This window comes from Pan troglodytes, chromosome 13 (assembly GCF_028858775.2).
Source record: "Pan troglodytes isolate AG18354 chromosome 13, NHGRI_mPanTro3-v2.0_pri, whole genome shotgun sequence".
NCBI lineage: Eukaryota > Metazoa > Chordata > Mammalia > Primates > Hominidae > Pan > Pan troglodytes.
In genome coordinates, this window is record NC_072411.2 from 64,242,547 (window position 1) to 64,264,235 (window position 21,689).

Consider the following 21,689-nt stretch of genomic DNA (forward strand, 5'->3'; position numbering starts at 1 on the left):
GGTTCAATGTTCAGCTTATTTAGATGGGTAAAATCGAGTATTTTTTCCATGGAGTAATACATGCAGAAATCTACATGGGATATACTTCCTTTTAAAATATGCTGTGGCAGGTCCCTGGGAAGCAGTCTTGGAAGGAGGTTTGTGGGGGTGGTATTGGGATGCACACTTGTGGGGGAAAGGGAGGAAGAATAGGGCAGGGAAGAAAGGTGGATGTCACTGCTGTCACATAGAGACCCCTAGATAGCTTGTAGAGTTGTCTCCAATGGGGCAACAAGGCAAACTTTTACCCCCTAGCATGGAGCTTTACCCCCTAGCATTGGATGTGGCCCGGGAGAAGAGAAAACTCTTCTCTTCTCCCGGGTTTGGGGGAGGTAGGGTTGGGGGGCGTGTTCAGCTGTAAGTTGTCAGCCACTAGCACTCTCAGTAGCTGAAGAAATGACTGAGTCAGTCCTGAAGATGGGGATGAAGGGATCTGGCTGGCACACCAGTGTCCACTACATATTCCAACATGCATTCAGCTTCTCTATGCAGAAACTGGCCATTTTTAGCAAGATCTACAAATAATTAAAAACAAATTATTCCTTATTTGAAATACAGGATCAAATAATGTCTGGAAAGATACCTTTTAAGCATAAATTTGCTCAGTCAGTAGGTTAAAAGCAACAAATGTGGAGGTTGGAGTTACATGTTCATTTGCCACCCCACCCCCCCAGACAGGGTGAGGATGCTACCTTCTATGTGGAGGGAACCCATTAAAGTAGCATGCTTGGCTCATGCTAAGCAGAGGAGAAATGAATTTTTTGTAGAGTTCTGAGAAGACTTGGGTATGAGTAGCTCCTTCTGTCTTTCTTCTGGCATCTTTCTGCCTGCAGAGAACATGCTTTTGATCTGTTCCTCAGTGCTGTACCTGTGCCAGTGCCAAGCCCCATGGAGGAAGATGGTGGCTGCCCTGTCATACCCATATTTGTGTAAGTATAATTCTGGGATGCAATATTGGGAAACCACACAGCTTTACCACATTTTCCAACTAGCCTTTACAAGTAAAGATAATATTTTGGTTTCCTGCCTGAATCCTAGTCTAATTTGGAAATGAGGAAAAAGGATAGTATTTATTAGGCTCCCCCAAGACTCAAAAGTTCCTGTGTGGAATCTCAGAATTTTATAGAATGTTATTGCAGAGATTTTCATTTTGGCCAGCTTTTCATCAAAGTTATGAAAAAGGACAAATACACATATTACATTTTCAGCCAGCATGCAAAGAAATGAGACATGAATATAAATTTCTAGACTCTAATCAACCAGCATCTACCCTGTGGAATTTTCATGAGTGTGTAGTTTCAATAATGGAAACTTGCATATCTTTTTTTTTTTTTTTATTTGCCTAAAAAATGAGACAGATAAATGACTGACTGTATTTGACACTGGACGAAGGTGTGATCCTAGTGGCCTAAACGTCAGACCTTGAGAAGCCTACCTTGCATGCTTTTGTTCCATCAGCATCATCGATATAATTTTACCTGTTTTGATCCTATCATCTGGGACTTACTAACCATCCCTCGGGAGAGTTTGAAGTTACATAATGAGGCTTTACTCTTAGTCCTGAAGGGAAAGATTTCAAGGTTTTTCCTATGATGGCGCAGTGACTCATTTTACTGGAGCTTCAAAAACACCAGACGATGTGATGCTTCCCACACAGTATATTTTTTGCTAAATGGGAAATTACCATACTGCCGAGGAAGAGTGAGTGGTGGAAAAGTCAGGCGATTCAAGTTCTAGAAAGGACTCTTCCACCAACTTTTGATGAGAGCTTAGGCTTTTATTCTTCATCTCTTCAGTGGGCACACAGGCTCAAGTAGATATTAGGAAGACAAAATAATACAAAATGTGAGATAGTGCCTTCCAAAAACATTAAAGCATTATACAAATGCAGAATGCATACATATATAAATGCATGGATGTAAATGCAGTGTCACTGATGCATTCATCAGCAAATGCATCAGCATAAAACCAGCTTTTTTGGTAGACTTTGCAAGGGACAGCAATGTTACCTCATATCTATGTTAATTCCACAAACATTGAATGTCTATTATGTATTAGACATTCTTCTTGGTCTTAGAAATACAAAGATTAAAAGAATGTAGCCCCTGCCTTCCAGGAGAAAAAGATAGATAAACAGATGACTCAGTATAGTTAGCTCAATGATACTATGTGCCTGGCATGTAAGCTTTCAATCTATGTTGCATAAATACATAGCTTAGGTTGAAAAATGTTGCATATAACTTGAGAGGGACATTTAATGTATACCTTTAAATGCCAGTAACCACAATCAGCACATATGGTCATGAACAACAATCTCTTGACATTTCAAAGATGCCATTGACCAAACATTTTATGAAAGTGTTATTTCAAACTGACATCTTTGTGCTATCTTCAAGGGAGAATTTGGGTTAAAATGCTTATTCATGTCCACGTAGTCAAATGAGCTGCAGCTCAGGTTCAGGAGCCAGGTGGCTGGACTGAGGGAAGTGGCATGTTAGGGTAGCCTTCATTCTGGTTCCCTTTATGAGATCTTCAGGGCCTCTGCAACTGAATAGGGATATCAAGCAGTCAAAGATTCCATTTGTTCTTTAAGCCACATACCCCTACCAGGGGAGCTGATACCAAGACAGGAGGGTAGCATACATTTTGTAATACCTTTTTCCAAGTACTCTAACTCTCAGCCCTAAATTAGGAATAAGCTGGAGGAAGGTGACAGAGATTGGAGAATTAGAGATTCCCGAGTCAGTTTTCCAAATCTCCATAATGACTACTTAGACCCCAATATATTTCATTGATCTATATTGGCCTCTTAACCTAACCTGTTTTATTGTTTGCCACATGCTCAAGATATAGATAAAAGGTTGCGCATAAAATAAAATTATATGGGTAGAAATTATCCATTAAATGTACGTATGTCCTAAACAACCAGGAAATGTTTTGTAGATGTTATTACTTATGGTTTGTTATATTTGATGCATTACTTACGATGTTTTCCAAATTTAGAAAGGACAAAGGTTCATTTTCTATCCCCATTGAAACTACAGTTTGAGGAATGATTGACCTCCGACGTGGGCATCTCGGGTTTCCAAGCCATTGTTCATTCCCCTGGATGTGAGAGTTTGATATTTCTCTGGGCAAAGGGGGCCGAAAGTCCAGCAACCATTTTATCAGAGAACATTTCTTTTTCTGCTATTGCTCAGATCTTGCGAAGCCTAGCTGATGGGTTGCCTCTGCATGCAATCTTAGTGCTGTGGAATGTGGTGGTTAAGAGCATGGGACTTAGAGGCAACAGACACTTACTCCAATCCTGGCTGATGCTTAGGTGCAGTGTGGACCTTTTGGCAAGTTACCCTGTTTCCCCAAACTCTGTTTCCTCAATTGCAAAAAAGTAAAGATGATAATACCTTCCTATCCTCCTTTAATTTTTTTCTATAAGCACAAGATAAGATTCTTACATATAACAAATGCTCATTAACTGTAGCTATGAATTGATCAGATAGAGGTGAGGAGGATGACAACCATGCCTGTGGGGATGCTGTGCTTACGTGAGGTCCGTTACCTACCATAGCAGACAAGTGCATAGTACTTGGCGTAGTCGCTGAAACTTGCTGTGTAATATTGGCACCTTTCTTTCCTTAGATGGCAAGTAACACACTTCTTGCTTGGAGGATAGCTTCCAATGCTAATTCTAGAGGGAAATGAAAATAAAACTAAGCTGAAATTTTGAGATTGTATTTATCAAAATGTACTACTCCATGTAAAGTGACTAATTTACATATTGACATCAAACCCACTCTATTTTTCTGTTGCCAATATCATTTAAAGTAAAGGGGAATCACAGTATTTTGATGTAGCTTGATTTTTGATCCATCTTTGCCTTAATAGGCACAAACCTTGAGGAAGAAGCCCTATGTGGTTTCCCTGGAGTGGGAGAAATATCTAACACCTCAAATGGCAGTGAGGTAGTCACTTCCCATAACCATTCATCTCTTACACTTCACAAAGTGCTTGGGAATGCATAGTTCTTCGTCTTTCTATCTCTCTGTTTCCACCCCATGGCAAAACATAGCAAGAAAATCTGGCAGTATTACCAAGAAAGAGTCCCTGCTCTTACCATATATCAGGATGGGGAAATTAATAATAAGCACATTGGAAATAAGAAATTACAGTTCTAAGTGCCTTCTGCGCCTTCATTCCTTTCAGCAGGAAATTTGGGCTCATGGAAGCTCAGGCTGGGAATGCCCCCTCCACACAGTCTACACAAGCCAATCTGCACTGCCCACATTGGCCCCACACTCACCCTGCAGAGTCATCTGTGTGGTTCCTGAGCAGGGTGATTGGCTTCAATACACAGACTCAAGGACCTTATCCTACAACCTCAGAATCAGAATTCCATGTGGAGGAGTTTAGAGGATGTCATGCCAGGGTCTGGACAGGTCAGGACCCCATGGTGCCTGTCAGGGTCTCCTGTGCCACCTGTGAGTTTCTTCTGCTGCTGTCCCTGACTTTGCCTTGGGCATGGCAGAGAATGGCCAGGCCAGAGACACTGCTGGACCCAGAGAGTGATTCTTTTTAACACATAAAGTAAGATCACGATCCAGGAGGGAACAGGGGAATATGACAGAGGGAAAATTTCTTATTTCCTCTGTTAGGGTTAGTATGTTAACATATGTCCCTATTCGGGTGGAACTTTGGAAACATTAGGGAGGCAGTTAACAGCAAGTGCTCAGAGATCAGCATGCCCAGGTACAAATCCTGGCTCCAACAACATTACCTGCTTCATAGTGCTGTTGGAATTAAATGAAATTACATATGTAAGTCAGATTAAAAGGTGCCTGGCATATAATAGACTACCAGCATGTAGTAACTATTGCTTTCCTTTCCACACCCAGAAAGGGCTGTCGAGGGCACCATTTCAGTCATCAAGGGAACAACTGGACTGAATGTAAACACTAATATAGGAACAGACATGGGTGGTGCCAAAGTGAGACAGAGTGAAGGAAATCACATATTATCAGAATAAAAACAATGCCTAGTTCATACTAGGTACTCAACAAATGTGTGTTAAATAAAGAAATGTCCTCAATTACCTCTATATGTACTTAAAGTGTTTAGTACCAAAATAGTATTTAGTATTCATGTAAACATTAGAATTTCTTGTTTTTTCCTTTTGAAAACAAGTATTTTGAATTGGCTAACATTTTGCCAGTGTGTGTTTTTTATACTGATGTAGTATACCCATTCTCCAAATGTTTTCTCTCAATTCATAAATGATTTTTATTATGTGCCATACTTTAAAAATATTTTGCATCTCCTGGGGATGATGACTTTTTATATTAAAATATCAATACATAGAAATACCAGAATGAATGGACATAAATTACCTGTAGATGTTTCTTCTTCCAGGGTATTCTTCAAATTCATTGCTAGAATAAAACCTGAAAATATATTCAGAAATTATTAAGTATTGATAAATAAGTGATAATAGGATTGTTAGTATTAATACTAATATAGTATCAATATAGGTAAGCATTCATCTAATGAAACAATTAATTGGCGCTTAGGTACACAAATAACTGCTGTTCATAACTGAACTTTGCATATTTATCCTGGCTTCCAAATCATCAGAGGAAGATTAAATTATGCTGAATACTGTTTTTATTATAAGTATATTATATTTTGATTATGAGTCATGCAAAATAAACTAGGAAATTTTATTAATATCATACCTTGCCTTTTTTATGATTAAGAACAGTTTACCTGTTTCTCTGTACTACGTTATTTAATTTTATCTGTGATTCTGAACACACCTTGAATTTATTTTATAGAAGCCCTGTCAATAGATAGGTTTGCTACAAATTGAGGATATCACACTGGATACCACACACAGGGCATGTCAATTTAGCCAGATGAAAAAGAAGTCATAAGAGAACATGTTTTTACTTAAGTATCCAGGTTCTGATTCCAACCTGTCTTAAAATAGCCATGAAGTGGGAAATTCAGTTTCGTGACATGGTTTTCACTCTGCTGTATGTTCATCTGAGTATCAGAAACTGTCATTATTTTTCCCCCACGAATGTGAAAAGTTTGGGATAACCGAAGTTTGGTTGAATTCTCAGGACAATTAGGCAGTCCAGTTCTCACTATGTCCCAGGTATCGTGAAAATCTTATTAGCACCAAGTAGAAGAAAAAAGCAATGGAATACAACTCGTTTTTAGCACGAAATTTATTTCCTAAACTAACACCTTTCTATGCATCTTTACTAACTTTGCATGACTCCCATCATCCCTTTTCTTTGCCCTCCCCACATCATCTAAAACTATCTGTGAATAAAGGACTCAGGATCTTTCCCCAACAGCCCCCGGCCACTTCCTTGTTATGTGGAAGCTTCCCTGATTGTCTCCCTCTCTAACCCTTGCAGCCGGGTCTAGTTTGTCTCTTTTCTCTCTCTTTTTCCTGACAGTCTCCCTTCACCAGTCCTGTTTAGCCTCCATCTGTTTTTACCGTCTACTCTGTTCTCTCTTCCATTTAGAGAATGTGTATTGAACTACTCTGTGTCAGGCGCTGCGCTAAGTGCTAAGGACGCAAACAAAGAAGGAGGTGCAGTTTTGTCCTCAGAGCATCTATTACATTGCCACTATTCTAGTTCAGGCCTCTTATGACCAGAGCTGGGGATCTCCGCCTTCAGTTTTTCCCCACCTCCTCAACACATCATGCCTGAAATGAATCTCCCACCTGTTTTGAACATGTCACTCCCCTTTACTCTAGTGATTTTAATGACTGCTCCAAAGAAAGTCCAAACACCTTTGCCCTCCATTCGAAGAATTCCAAAGATTCGTAATAGATTTCCGACAGGCTTTTATTCCATGAGCCTGGACTAATGGTCCTCATCTTTTTGCTCCTAGAATTTCAGCTAATAGCTGAATCAGCTAATAGCAGATTTTCAGCACTGAGAGAGGATCCCTAGATGCAGACTGTATTAGAAATTATAGAAAGAAAGTATACTTTTGTGATTAGATCAGTTTTATCATAAATGATTATTTGAAGATGGTTTATTTAAATAGTATGCAGAATGGACTGAAGAGGAAAGAACTGTAAGAAAGCAGTCCCATGTTCAGGTTGATAATAACAGCCTTAGATTTAATGCTTTAGGATTGAATCCTAGTCTGCTACTAACTAACTGTGGCCTTTGGCCAAGTTAATTAAATTTTATGAGTATCCCTTTTCTCATCTGCAAACTTAGGATAATCATTTCTACTTTACAGTATCTGGTACACAGTAATTGCTCCATAAATGATAGCTGTTATAAATAATAATGTTAAACTTATGTAACAATGAATCACTACAAAAGATGCTCCATATCTATGGGCTGCCCTCCAGGGAATTTTGAAACTTGTTCATTGCTTCAAGTGCTGAAGGGTAAAATTTGCCTTTAGAACAAGTTATTATCTTAAAATTTGTATACTTTTTATATAATTGCCTACCAAATATCAGAAGAGAAATTATCACCTACTGAAGACTTTTTTCCAAAAGGAAATCATTTTGACTAGTTATTAAAAATGTGCAATCGTAAATGAACTCACAACTGTCTGAATTATAGAGTAACAAAAATCTTCTTAACTAAGAGAGTTGGTACAGTATCATTTATGTCCATCGGTGCCAATTAAAACCTGAATGGTGCATCGTGCTTCGTGCAATACTTACAGTGAATCCTGTGTTACTCTGAATATATTTATGGCCTCCCACTTGCCACTTGTAATTTGAATAGCATTTTCCTATAAAAAGACAAACATTATGTTGTGTGAAACTGAGCGTTATTTGAGCAACCTCAAGTGAATGATCTTTGAGGAGATAAATCTTGGAAGGAACGTACCACAGTGTCTTTGATATAGTGAATATGTTTGTAGCCATCCTTGTCACTAAATATTTTGTAGTATGAAATGGCATCATAGCTGAAAACTGGTGTTGAAACAAAGAACTGAAAAAAATTAGCAGAGGTTATGTTCAAAAGACAAACCAAACTAAAACCATAGATTTTGTTTTAATATATAAAAGCGACGTATGGTCATAGTTATAGGAATCAGAATGTCTCGCCTCCTCTGTCTTCTGTCATTCACATCTGAAATCCCATTCTTTCAGATAAACAGCTCATGTAGTGATTCTGACAGGCATTTGAACATTCTGACCACTGCTTGGCTGCTACTGCATACCCCTGGATTTACAATGCTTAATTTGATTAAATTCCTAAGTCGAAGGTTATGTGGTTTGAAACGGAGTTAAAAGAATCACAAACGCATGTTGATATTTAACCAAACCAAATCTAAAATGAGGTATTTGACCAAAGTCTGATGCTCATTGACTATACCTCTTTTAATTCTTGATTTGTCTGATGCCAAGCACGTAATACCAATGATTCAATGAAGACATTTAAAAGATGAAAAAATCATGGCTTGCTAGCCACAGTTTTTAATGGTGAGGAGGGGCTTCTGGACTTGAGAGAAAAAAGTTGCCTATGTTGGGGGAGGTTTACTCCTTGAGCACAGGAAGCCGACTGCAGACTGACCTCAATGCCCTAGTTTGACCTCTAACAGGTAACCCCATGCAGAACTTGCTGGGAACCATTTAACTACCTAAGGTACGCTAGGCTCTTTAGTGTGCCTTGAAACAGAACAAGCCACACCTCAACATTCTAAATGATAGATATAACTGAAATTCTGCAAATGTTCTTACACCAAATTTTAGAAAATAGTTTCGTATTTTTCCCATTAAAAAATTAATTGACTTGTCTTACATTTGCTGACTTTTTTTCCCCATTGGTCATTGTTTGGTGAAATGATGGCAAATCATTAAAAGAATTCCATGAGGAAAGAGCTACTCTACATCATGCAGAGCAGATTTAAAGGCAGCTCTCTCTAGTTGGTGTCCCTCCACATGAGAACTGCATCAAGCAACAACAACAAAAAGCTACTAGTATCTTTTAGCTACAAAGACCTATCCTGGTGAGACCTAACGTGAGACCCATTGTAGAGCAAGAAGAGAGTGGAGGAAGTCACTGTAGGCTCCTTTAATGATGACCTCATATCTGATGCCTTTTTGATGCAACCGATCATTATTTCTCATGAAATAATTATAATTGTGTGACATTAAAATGCAACTAATTTGATGTGATGTCTTTAGTGGACTGAGTTCCCCAAAAATTCATGTCCACGTGGAGCCACAGAATGTGACCCTTTTGGAAATGGGGTCTTCGCAGATGTAATCAAGGGAGAAAGTAAAGATGTGTATTAAAGAGGGCCCTAACTCTAATGACTGCTGTCCTCACAGGTGGGGAGGACACAAAGAGACACTGAGAGATACAGGGAAGAAGACTATGTGAAGACAGAAGCAGAGATTAAAGTGATACGGCTGTTAACCAAACAATGCTCAGGGATTTCTAGGAGCCATGAGAAGCCGGAAGAGATAGGGAGGATTCTTCTCTTGAGTCTTCATAGGGAGCACAGCTCTGCTGACACCATGATTTCCGACTTCCAGCTTTCAGAATGGCGAGAGAATAAATTTCTGTTGTTTTAAGCCACAAAGTTTGCCATAACTTATAGCAGCCCTAGGAAACGAATACAGTGCCCTAAGTCTCACCACATTTACCTAGAATCAATAAATCAGTCAAATCAAATAAGCAGAAGGCCATTAACCTGAGGCTGTCTCTATAATTTGAGTTCCTATATAATGAAACACAAGCTTAGTACATATACAAACCAAAACCTAACTACAAGTCCAGCAAAAGGGTTTCAGCCAATCATAGGCAGCCATCATATCACACCACATCCAAATAAGGTAGATGCCTCATCACTCTATGACCCAATGAGGCCGACTCCTAGTGTAGCCAACCAGTGGTTTATCTACCTTGCTTCTGCGTTTGGCCTATAAAAGGTGGCTGCTCACATTGCTGGGCAGAACTCTCAGAACCTCTTCTGGTTCTGAGTGCTGCCTGATTTATGAATTGTTTTTGTTCAAATAAACTCTACTACTTTTAACTTGTCTAAAGTTTTCTTTAAAATGAAAAAATGGAATAATGAGAAACAGCTGCCTCTACATGATTCCTACATTAGTTTCATTAATAATAAGACCAACCTTGGTAGGATTTTGCATATTGAGACTAATGCTTCCAAGTGAAATTAATAACCAAGAGGCACAGGAATAGGAAACTCTGATTAACAATTTTGTGGGTACAATTTTATTACTATAAGTCTTTGACAAAATCCTTCTTTCATTTCAGAATGAAGTTTCACCCTCTTAGCTAAATGATAATATACATACTTAATAGTAACCTTGCATGATGTCTCCCATTTTTCATTTTTTTTATTTTTTATGGAGTTTCGTTCTTGTTGCCCAGGCTGGAGTGCAAATAGCGTGGTCTTGGCTCATCACAACCTCTGTCGCCCGGGCACAGGTGATTCTCCTGCCTCAGCCTCCCAAGTAGCTGGGATTACAGGCATGCACCACCAACGCCCGGCTAGTTTTATATTTTTAGTAGAGATGAGGTTTCACCATGTTGGTCAGGCTAGTCTCGAACTCCTGACCTCAGGTGATCCACCCACCTTGGCCTCCCAAAGTGCTAGGATTAAGGTGTGAGCCACTGTACCTGGCCTATGTCTCCTTCTTATTCCTCATTGTGAAACACAAAAATTGGTTCTACATTGCCTTAATCACTAAAATAAAACCTGAATCACAACATTTTTTAAGGTACCACAGTAAAAAGAAAAATTGTCTGCAAGCTGCAGTCAGTTAGTTAAGGGACTTTTTAAAGGGCTTTGTTCTAGATTTAAACTTAGCATCTCATTTTTATTGAAAATAAAAAAAAAACAGGGCAGAGTGTTATGTTTTAAGATATTAGAATCAGGCAAACAGGAAGAATATTTCTGATAAGCAAAGACTGTTATCTTCTCCCCTTTCATTGCACACATTGAAGACAGCTGCTTTAGATGAACAGGTAACTTGGGTGAGGTAAAGAGAGTGTGAAATATGTCCACATTCATTTTGCTAGAGCTAGGCCCATAAAGTGTTCTGAGTTAAGTGCTTCTTGCAAGTCACACCTGGACCCTAGATAAGCACCCACACTAAGTTGTCCTCCGTTTTAATGAGGCCCTTACACTGGTTTCTTTATTATGCTTAGATTTTCTGATAGATTACTCATCTCTATATGAAGTGCAAAGCCATTTAAAATATTTTACCTGGAAGGTGACATTATTTACCGCCATGTAATATCTTGCCATAGCTGTTAAATGACCTAAAGCGGATGCCCTAAACTGAGTGCACATTCGGTCAAAAGAACAAGCTTTCAAGCATCAAGAAGAAAATTCATTTTTTTTTGAACCAAGGGATTTTGCCAGCCGCCTAAAGACGGTGTAGTGTGTTGCTTAAATTATTTTAAAATAATTGATGTGACTTTGCAGTCTAAGCATGATGCCTTCAGTGCTTGTTCTCCAAATTTAAGGAATGAAGCACTAGGTTCCTCGATTAACTCTTCACTTTTCTGTCCTCTACAGAGCAAAACAAAACAAACATGTTTTAAAAGCAATTTTGTTGTTATTTTTTCTGATTAATACCAAAAAAGAAGTTAGGTTATTAATCCTAAATTAAAGGACTGGATGTGTCCGTGCTGGAGGAAAAAAGTGGTAAGTAAAGTTCGCAGGAAACCTATTTTCTAGTTCTGTGCCTGCAACTAACAGATCAGTTAATTTTAGCAAGTCATTTAGTCTCCCTTTTCTAATTCATAGGTGATTTCTGAGAGTCTTTTTCCATTTTAAATATCTCTGACAAACTCAAAAGAAACCACATATCAAAAATAGCTTTTAAAATTTATACTAATACGACTCGCTTGTATACTTTATCTAAAGACCCTATAAATGTTACTTGAACGAATGTCTGAAATACATACACATTTCTAGTTTTTTCTGGTTAATTTTATTAAGTCACTAGTTTCATTATAGGTCAAAGGAAGCTATTAAATATACAATATATTATGAAATATGAGTTATGGCTATATAAAATTGTGGCCAGACTTTTTCAAAAGGCATGTCAGAACTTACAAAAGCTAATTAATAATCCATTTAAAGCAGGTGCCTTGGGAGAGTGTAAACTGACTCTTGAAAACAATCATTGCAAATAATTTTTGATAATTTCTCTTCTGGAATTTAGAAGTTTTACTGACTACTGAATACATGCTAAGAGATTGAGATTAGTACATAAAAATAAGTTGTTCCCAATAGAATTATAAAACTATGAATATTAAAATGATCTGGCACAAAATCACATGTCCCAGATAAGTAACTCATTTACTCTCTAGATTTAGTTGGGAATGACTTTTGATTTAATATAAGGACCTCATCTTCTCCTAAAGGAGAGGTATGTACCTTAACTGAGGGTATTTTTTTTAAAAAGTTCTACAGCTGGGCTGGGCGCGGTGGCTCATGCCATTTAGTTGGGAATGATTTTTGATTTAATGTAAGGACCTCATCTTCTCTCAAAGGAGACATATGTGCCTCCACTGAGGGCATTTTATTTTATTTTTTTAAACAGAGTCTCGCTCTGTCGCCCAAGCTAGAGTGCAGTGGCGCGATCTCTGCTCACTGCAAGCTCCGCCTCCCAGGTTCACGCCATTCTCTTGCCTCAGCCTCCTGAGTAGCTGGGACTACAGGCGCCCGCCACCATGCCCGGCTAATTTTTTTGTATTTTTAGTAGACGGGGTTTCACCGTGTTAGCCAGGATGGTCTCGACTCCTGACACTGAGGGTGTTTTTTAAAAAAGTTCTACAGCTGGGCCAGGGGCGGTGGCTCAGGCCTGTAATCCCAACTCTTTGGGAGGCCGAGGCAGGCAGATCACGAGGTCAAGAGATTGAGACCATCTTGGCTAACACGGTGAAACCCCGTCTCTATTAAAAATACAAAAATTAGCTGGGCGTGATGGCGGGCGCCTGCAATCCCGGCTACTAAGGAGGCTGAGGCAGGAGAATCGCTTGAACCCGGGAGGCGGAGCTTGCAGTGAGCCGAGATCGCGCCGCTGCACTCCAGCCTGGCAACAGAGTGAGACTCTGTCTTAAAAAAAAAAAAAAAAAAAAAAAAAGTTCTAAAGCTTTGCAGGCAATTCATTCATTCATTCAGCTCAATTTGATGGGAATGCAAGGTTAGTGCAATACAGATTTTTTAAATTATTAAGATACTGAAGATGCTTATAAATATGAGCTTTCAAAAGATGCATTCTAAAGTGTTTCAGTGTTTTGAACACTGCAGCATTGTCAAAATAAATGTTTATAGATGCTCAAGATAATGTCTTTGAAAGGGTTGTTGGTATTATTGTTGATATAATTATAAAAGTACATTATTCATATAACTGTATAGTAAATCTAGTTATATTATCATCTTGGAGAACATGACTAAATAATATTTTCAAGCATTCTTTCTTCCCTTCATTCTTTACTAGAAATATTTGTAATGGGAGTGAATTGGTAGATTAATTTTTTTTCCTCAAAATTTCAAATACCAATCTAAGAATTACCTTTCTGAAAGGTGAGATTCAGATTGATTAAGAATACATAAAATTTAGAGAATACTTTTCTTTCACTGAATACTACTCCTCTTTTTTTCCTGTGATATTTAGGACAGTAGGAAAAGTGAGTTCAAATAGGAGGGGTTTTTTTTTTCTGAATTACATACTTATCTTTATTATCTTGTTACCTCAGAGTGTAATTTACATTTATTGTATATAATAAATAAAGTAACTATTCCCTAGTTAATGAATAAAACTGCAGTATCTTTAATTAAAGGTGGAGTATAAATTTAATAGCATGTAAGCCAAAATCAACTGGATCCAGAAAAGTGTACAATTAAGAGTTTTTAATATTTGAAGATTATCACTTTACAATTTATCTTCTTCCCAGCCAATTTGAGTTTAAATTTTTATATAATTTATCATCTTAGAATTGATTTCTGACTTTTTTTTGTCCTTGGATCATGGGCTAATGTGTTAAACCAGGTCCTAAGAGTTTCCTTTTTCATTGCATAATGCGTCCAAATCTTAGAGAAGTAGCCTTTCCTCTTCAAATACTAATTGAATTGAATTATGTGTTTGTGGTAAGTGGCAGCATCTACTAACCTTCACTTATTCTCTTGTATTAATTTTTATTCTTCATATACGATATAAAATACAATTGCTATTTACCTCAAGCATTATTTTACATTAAAAATCCTCATAAATTATTGAATAAACCTATCCTAAACTTCCAAATATAAATGATCACAAGTAACAAACACATTTTCCTATTTGATACCAAATCATTACTTAAATACTGGAAGGAGTATACATACATGTAATTTAGTACATGTTATATGAAATTTAATAAGAGGTAGATTGTCTTTAAATTACAAGGATACACAATTTATTTTTTTTTTTTGGATTTAAATGGCTAGTAATTATTAAGATGATTTTAACAGATCAGTGATTTTGTCTCCTTTTGAACAATGATCTACATTGTATTTGTTTAAAAAGTAGTATTAGTTATAGATACCAAGGATTCAGTTGACAAACTTAAAATTGGGACATGAGGAGTATGAGTTATTTTCAATAGAATTCTAAAAAGAAGGACATTGAAATTGTCCGGCACAAAATCACTCAAGAGATCACTACTTATGTGTTTTATACCTTGCTATTTTTTCTATGAAAATAAGTCGTGCCAGTTTGGGTACATTGCAAATAGTCCTTTGATAGCTGAGAATCTGTCAAGTTTCATTAAAACATAAGAAAAAGATAGCAAAATCATACTCCACCAGCCCATCCAGTTCTGCTTTCTTCTATATGCTCCTGGGTCTAAAAGACAAAAGATCACATCGAACATAGTATTAGGAGAACATTTTTTTCCTAAATGTAATCTGGACATTTGGAAACAGTTAAGCTGCCTGATCAGAGTATACCATTACTAGTCAACTAACTTCAAATTTGAGTTTAAAAGGACAATATTAAAAATCTCATATAACAGCACTGTTGTATATACATGGGTAATTTTATTGTAGATCCTTAATAATTATGCCTAAATCTTCCATGAGGCAGTGACTTGGAATTATCACAACATCTATGGAGGCCCAGCACAATCCACTTGATGTGGTGTTGGTAAAACAGTGGAGTTTAAGTTAAATTCTTTCTTTTCTGGGTCCTACGAAGTAGCTAAAATTTTAAAATCTGCACTGAATCTTATTTTGGGTTATATTTTAGCATAATGTAATTGATCATTTACTGAACAAACATTTAGTAATCCTAAAAGAATGAATAGACTTTTCTAGACAAATAATTAGAAAAAGAAGAACATTCTAGGTAAAATAAATAGCATAGAGACCAGACCAGCTTAGTCACCCAACAGATGGTTCAGTATGGCTGAGTGGAGAGTGACTACAGGAAAGAGTTAGAAGATGAAGGAGAATGCATGTTTATGAGCAAGATTTTGGAGAAACTTTATGGCACCCTAAGAAGTTTCAATTTCTCCTGTTTGGTAAGTCCTTTGAAGGTCTTCCAATTCACAATTTGGAACATATAATTATGAACATGATGCAGAGGATATACTAGAAGTGGGTAAGAGGGAAGGAGGCAGAGAGACCAACTGGAAGGCTATTATAATGTTTGGGAAAAGAATGATAAAGACTCTAATCAAGCTCATGGCAGTGAGAATAGAACAGAGAAAATGAAGCCACACATATTGAAAAGTTCAAATCCTCAGAAATAAGTCTGAGAGTTATTGGCAAGTATACCAAAAAGCTCTGGTATAGATTAAAATTACCCAAAGTGAGTAAGTACAGAGTTGAGACAGACAGCAGGATAATCAGCAGACCATTTCCTCTTTTTGCTAGGGATACGGGCAGGAAATGTATTTCCCAGCCTTCCTTCAGTTGGCCGTGGTTATTTGATAAGTTCTAGTCAATGGTGTGTGAACAGAAATAACTCATGCTACTTTTAGGCCTAGCCCATAAAAGCCTCTCTTACATTACCCTTCATTATTTTCTCCATCCCTCAGCTGGATGTTGATGCTCAGGTTTGACCAACTTTGGAATAGTGTTGGAAGCTAGTTAGCAGAAATGCCATCACCTAGGTTCCCGAATGACTGTATGAAGCAGAGTACACCATTCCCTAACCCCCACCATACCCCACTTACCTGGACTCACTATTGGATGGTTACATGAATGTGCAATAAATTTCTACTGTATTAACCCACTGCATTATTGGAGGTTTTTATGTTGTTGTTATAGCAGTTAGCCTACCTTGCAAATACATTAACTTGGAGAATAATAAGATTTCTAGAGAAGTCAGAAGAAGAGCTGGAAAGGAAAAGAACAGTCAATGAAGCAGAAGGAGAACCATGAGAGGGTGTACTGTCATAAAAGGCAGGGGAATAACAAATTTTAAGAACACAGTCTGGATTTTCTCTTACAGGGATAGACCAATGCCTCAGAGAGAACAAGTAAGATAAGACTCGGAAAAAATAGTGAAATTTTTGGATTTATTATTTTTAGCCATAAAAGTAAAATTAATTTTAATTCCCTTTTCAGAGGAGGAAGCATAATATAAAAGATATTTCTTCCCCTAACTATAAATTTCTTAATAAATCTCACTAATATAATTTTATTACAAGTCATTGTTGCCAGTTTCCTTTGCCTCTTGGTTTGGGGCATGACTGTCAGCATGAATAAAATGTTGCTGGGTCACTTAACCTTAAATATTGTTTTCAAAGTGTGTGCGCACACACACACACACATCAGTCATGAGGATGGTTTCTGGGAAATTCGACACTGTTGTTCTCAAATCTCAAAATGTGTTGCATGTATTTATCAAACTATTTTGAAACAGAGGTGTTTAGAAATTCTAAGGTTATTCAAACATGATATTCTAAATTTAAGCACTGTTTTCTGGCTGTAAAACTAAAGTTTATATTCCAGGGACTTCCACACCTCATTGAATGAGCATCTTAAATGTTCTGTCAGTTTGGATTAAAGTTGTCTCAGATTTTGATAAATTAGAATTTCAGATTTCAAAGCAATCACAGTTTTAAAATTCCTAGTTTTAGGAGCTAAAAATTGTGTCTAAATTATAAATCTCATTATGTTCAAACTAATAAAATTAAAGCAATAGTCCCTAATAGCTAGATTCATTGAAAAGTTTAAAGATACAGTCACCCAAAGCTGACTAACCAGACCAATTGTTTCTAATTAACTAGCATAATCAAGATTAGTCTATCCTTTCTTTGCCTATGATACTGTATTAAAGCCAAAATCATCCTGCTTTGTATATCAAAATATATATAAGATAAAAATACGCTTCTAGCATATTCCATCAAAATTAGTCGAGCCTCTCACAGACACAGTAGTGATTTAAAAAAATATTTTTAGCCTGAGTAATGTTGACTATTATAGTCCTGATATATTTCCAAACAGACTCATATGACTTTTTTCTTGCAAAACATAATGTCCTAATTTCTAGATGAAATTTAGTGATTTACTTTGATTGTTCTGTGCTTTTCTTTTTACTTTATAAAATATGATTATTCTATATTTGTTTTAATGAAACATTTCTTCATAATTAGAAGACTCATGAAATGTACCCATCAAATATCCTATTTAAAGAAAACATTTTGTATCTCTTAGATTCTAATGTGAGTAATTAAGAACAGGCTTATTTTAAAGCTTATACATTGGTTAAGTGGTTTTTCTGACTCATTAATTCAACAGATTATGTTTGAGTTTGAGTAATAGAAACAATTAAAACTCAACAATAAATCTGTGCTTAGTTTTAAAGGCTTTTTCTGCCCAAAATTAGTACATATCGGGTACTGTCCTAAGATAACCAGGTAACAGAATAATTTGATCTAATATCTTATGTCACATTCTCAGTAATTCTCATTTGATTTTAAAATCAAAATATTTGGGCTGGGTGCAGTGGCTCATGCCTGTAATCCCAGTACTTTGGGAGGCTGAGGCGGGCGGATCATGAGGTCAAGAGATTGAGACCATCCTGGCCAACATGGTGAAACCCCGTGTCTACTAAAAATAAAAAAATTAGCTGGGCCTAGTGGTGCACACCTGTAGTCCCAGCTACTCAGGAGACTGAGGCAGGAGAATCGCCTGAACCTGGGAGACGGAGGTTGCAGTGAGTCCAGGTTGTGCCACTGCACTCCAGCCTGGCGACAGAGCGAGACGCCATCTCAAAAAAAAAAAAAAAAAAAAAAAAAACCAAAAAACAAACAAACAAAAAAACAGAATATCTGGCTTTCTTTTGATAATATCCATTTCCTTTAGAATTTTTCATTTTTAATTTTTAACATTGAATAGAACATGCCCCATTTGCATTTCTTCTCTGGTTCTTTTGTTTAAAACATATATTTATCTAGTAGACCCATGTGACGGTTTCATCTGCATTGTTTTGCTTTTTATTGGACTGCCAATATTATAATCTCAAAAGGCTGGTTTACCATTATAATTGAGAACCAGATATCTGATTTTCCCAATGTCATGTTGTCCCATTTTTTCTTTTTGGCTATTCAATTTCAAGGTTTAAGTCATTCAAGAAAATAAAAGGTATCCTATTTATTTAATAAAATGATGGACCCATGAATACTGAGTGCGTTTTTGCAAAGCAGTTGGCAGTTGAATGCAGTAATCCTGGCTTTACAACATAAAATGTTAGCTATGGATGAGTCCCCACTATTGTGCCTTGATCTTCAGAAATACATATCTGTGATCTTAATATACCCTACCTTTGGACAATCCCATGTCTGCCAGTCTTCCCTGAAGTCACATATAGACAGGACCGAAACATTCTGGACTCTTTTTAGCCACTGCAAACATACTCGTTCATCAGTAACCCACGTGAGCCAACTGAAATAATAATCACTGCAAATAAAATAGAAACAGGTAGTCACAACCATAAACCAGTTTCACACACAAATAATTTCTTAATTTTTGTTTTCTAAAGGATATATGTCATTATTATACATTACTTATTTAATAGGTAAGGCAAACAAAACATTCCTTTCTCTGGAGAGAAAGTTTAAATATCTCTACTTACTTAAAAAAATATCTATGAGAGTTTCTTCATCTAATGAAATCATTTCATATGTGAGTTTTCTCCCCGTTTCTGGATTTTAACATTTTAGAAAAGAATTTAAAACATAATGTCAAAGCTACTGATCAATCCAGAGGGGAAAAAAAGCATTAAACTTGCATTTTGCACAAGTAAACTCAATTTTTCACCTTATAATTAGTTGAGAGAGAGACAAGTGTGATAAAAGGATAATCTTTGTCTCTCAGCAGATTCATGTTGGAAGCTAAGTTTTAGCTGTGACTATGGTCAGGTATTGAAATTCAGACTTGTGGAATAAATCCCAGATGATGTATGTGAAATAACTCAAATAATGTTTGGCACATACTAGATGTCAGTGAATGGCAACGATGATTCCATGACTCTGAGGATGAACTAGTAGGTAGAGAACATCAACATAAAATGAATCACAAACTTCTGGAAAATTAATGTAAAGGAAATCACAGAGCTGGAACGGACCTCAGGCTCAAATCCTGGCTTTATGTCCTAATAGTTATATACCTTTAGGCCAGTTACTTAACTCTTCTATTTTTACATAAAATCAGAATAATAATATTACCTATTTTAAAGAGTGCTGTAAAGATTGGCCGAGTGCTTAAACCGCTTAAGAACTATGTCTGCTACATCATGAGTGTTCAGAATACGTTTGCTACTACCATTTTATTGTTAGTATTTTACAGCTGTTCAAACAAGCCTCTGGACTCCTTGTGTTATGCTCATTTCATCTGCCACCTGTGGAGAATGACACTTTAAAAAAAATGATGTATTGAGTCAAGTTTTCATCGACTCGATCAGGGTGGGGAATAGCAGATAATTCAAAAATATAAAGTCATGTTTGATTATACAAGAGTGGACTCAGCAAGGCCCAGTAGAAGCCTCTCATGGGGTTCTTTTCCCTATTAGTGATCAGTCATTTGAGCTTGGCTCTTCTTCATGAAGCAGAAGGGGAAGACCCAAGATTGGCCCGCTAGGCATGGGGAACTGTTAAGAAAGCCCAACAGGCAGGGCCTGGGAACCTCTTCCCCTTAGCCACTTCAACCAGAAAGACCACAGAGGACTGACTGAAGGTCACTGTATTCTGGACTAGTCAGACAATCAGACATAGGGCATCATGCTGGGGAAGTGAGAATCCTTCACGTCCCTGCCTGCCTACAGTTCATCTCTAGACAATTCTAAAACCAGATAAATGAGAATAGCCTGCTTCATTGTGAAAAATGCTAATTTTTGGAGAGGGTCAGCTTATCTTCTCTTATTTATCATACACATGTGATCCACATAGATCCACAAACGCTGGCTTGAGATAAAGTCAGCCAAACTTGAAAGAAGCCAGGGTGAGGACGTACATGAATTTTACTGTCTGCTTGTTGGTCCCAAGTTCACATCTGTACATCTGAGGCAAGTTTCACTGAGATTGGTCACCGAGGTCACGTTTATATGTGTAAAAGGGCTAATTTTGAAAAACCAATTAAGGAAACTTATTTGTCAATTTTAATTTTGTATGTCTTTAGCTTTGTGTGCAACTCTTATTTACTTATTTGTTTTTGCTTCTAGCATGCACAGCATAAACGCACTAGAATATAGGATAGAAAGATGGGAGGCATCTGAGATGAACTACCTTGAGGCTATCATTGCTGGAACAGGCACTTCCTGGGGACCTACATACGCAGGGTAAGTGGTATCGATAATAAATATCCGAACAACGGGATTCTTAGCTCCAGCCTGCCAAGAAAATTGAGATATATAAGCTTATAAAATTCCAATTATCACCAACATTTTAAAGAAACTTTAGGAATTTTGATATATTTTTCTAAGCGAACAATCTTATGTATATCACTGTGGAATACATTCTATTTATAACACGACAAGGAATCTCATTTCAATTTTACCTGCAGGGCAATTACAAATATTGTGTCAACCAGAGTGAAACTATGTGTTTTAACTGCCTAATGAGAGAGCTTTAAAATTTATAGGGAAAATCATTTTGGATATGAAAATGCAGTTCTGTGAACCATATTCTCTTTTCTGATTTCCAAGACAGATCTCTCTCATTTTTATTATTGGGATAATTATAATAATAATCATATCTCTGTATACCAAGGAGAGTTCAGAGGGTGATTAATTTGAGAGGAGAATGGAAAGAAAAATAAATGAAAGATACTTTTTGCTTTTGCCATATGATTTGGTCTAGGACAATCACCAAATGCTCAGTCTCCTACCTGCTTGTATTATTACTGCCACCATCTCCAAAAGGTTAGGGAAATTTCACCTCCAAATGAAGTATCCATGAGATTTATACTTTTCTTGTTTTGTGCTTTCTATACTACTGTATGCTTAAAATTTACATGACAGTATAGCTCATACCTAGACAGTTTCTTAGAGTTCCTCTGTTATTTTGCTGTAGAAAGAGAGAATCTTGGAGTTGTAATAAAATTTAAATTCATGAAATGTAGGTGCACAGTATGTAATGACTCAGTGCTGTTTGAATTCATCCAAAGAACTGTTCAGTGTCTCTTAGGAC

The 21,689-nt window shown here is 36.9% G+C and overlaps 1 protein-coding gene and 1 long non-coding RNA gene across 3 annotated transcripts in view; one reads left to right on the plus strand and one right to left on the minus strand.

The window, feature by feature from the left end:
- The window catches only part of LOC104005239 (uncharacterized), a 56,228-nt gene extending 35,426 nt beyond the window's left edge, over positions 1–20,802 (plus strand). The window contains exon 4 of the long non-coding RNA XR_001716268.3: positions 20,723–20,802. This is a non-coding gene — a long non-coding RNA (uncharacterized LOC104005239). The remainder of the gene's footprint in view (positions 1–20,722) is intronic.
- FAP (fibroblast activation protein alpha) overlaps positions 1–21,689 on the minus strand; it is a 74,306-nt gene that overhangs the window by 24,455 nt on the left and 28,162 nt on the right. For both annotated transcript variants that reach the window (XM_063790525.1, XM_016949952.4), the window contains 7 exons: positions 20,787–20,890; positions 18,828–18,963; positions 14,855–14,899; positions 7,914–8,018; positions 7,745–7,815; positions 5,424–5,477; positions 3,603–3,727 (listed from right to left, as the gene is read on the minus strand). In XM_063790525.1, the coding sequence (XP_063646595.1) occupies positions 3,603–3,727; positions 5,424–5,477; positions 7,745–7,815; positions 7,914–8,018; positions 14,855–14,899; positions 18,828–18,963; positions 20,787–20,890 (640 nt within the window). The remainder of the gene's footprint in view (positions 1–3,602; positions 3,728–5,423; positions 5,478–7,744; positions 7,816–7,913; positions 8,019–14,854; positions 14,900–18,827; positions 18,964–20,786; positions 20,891–21,689) is intronic.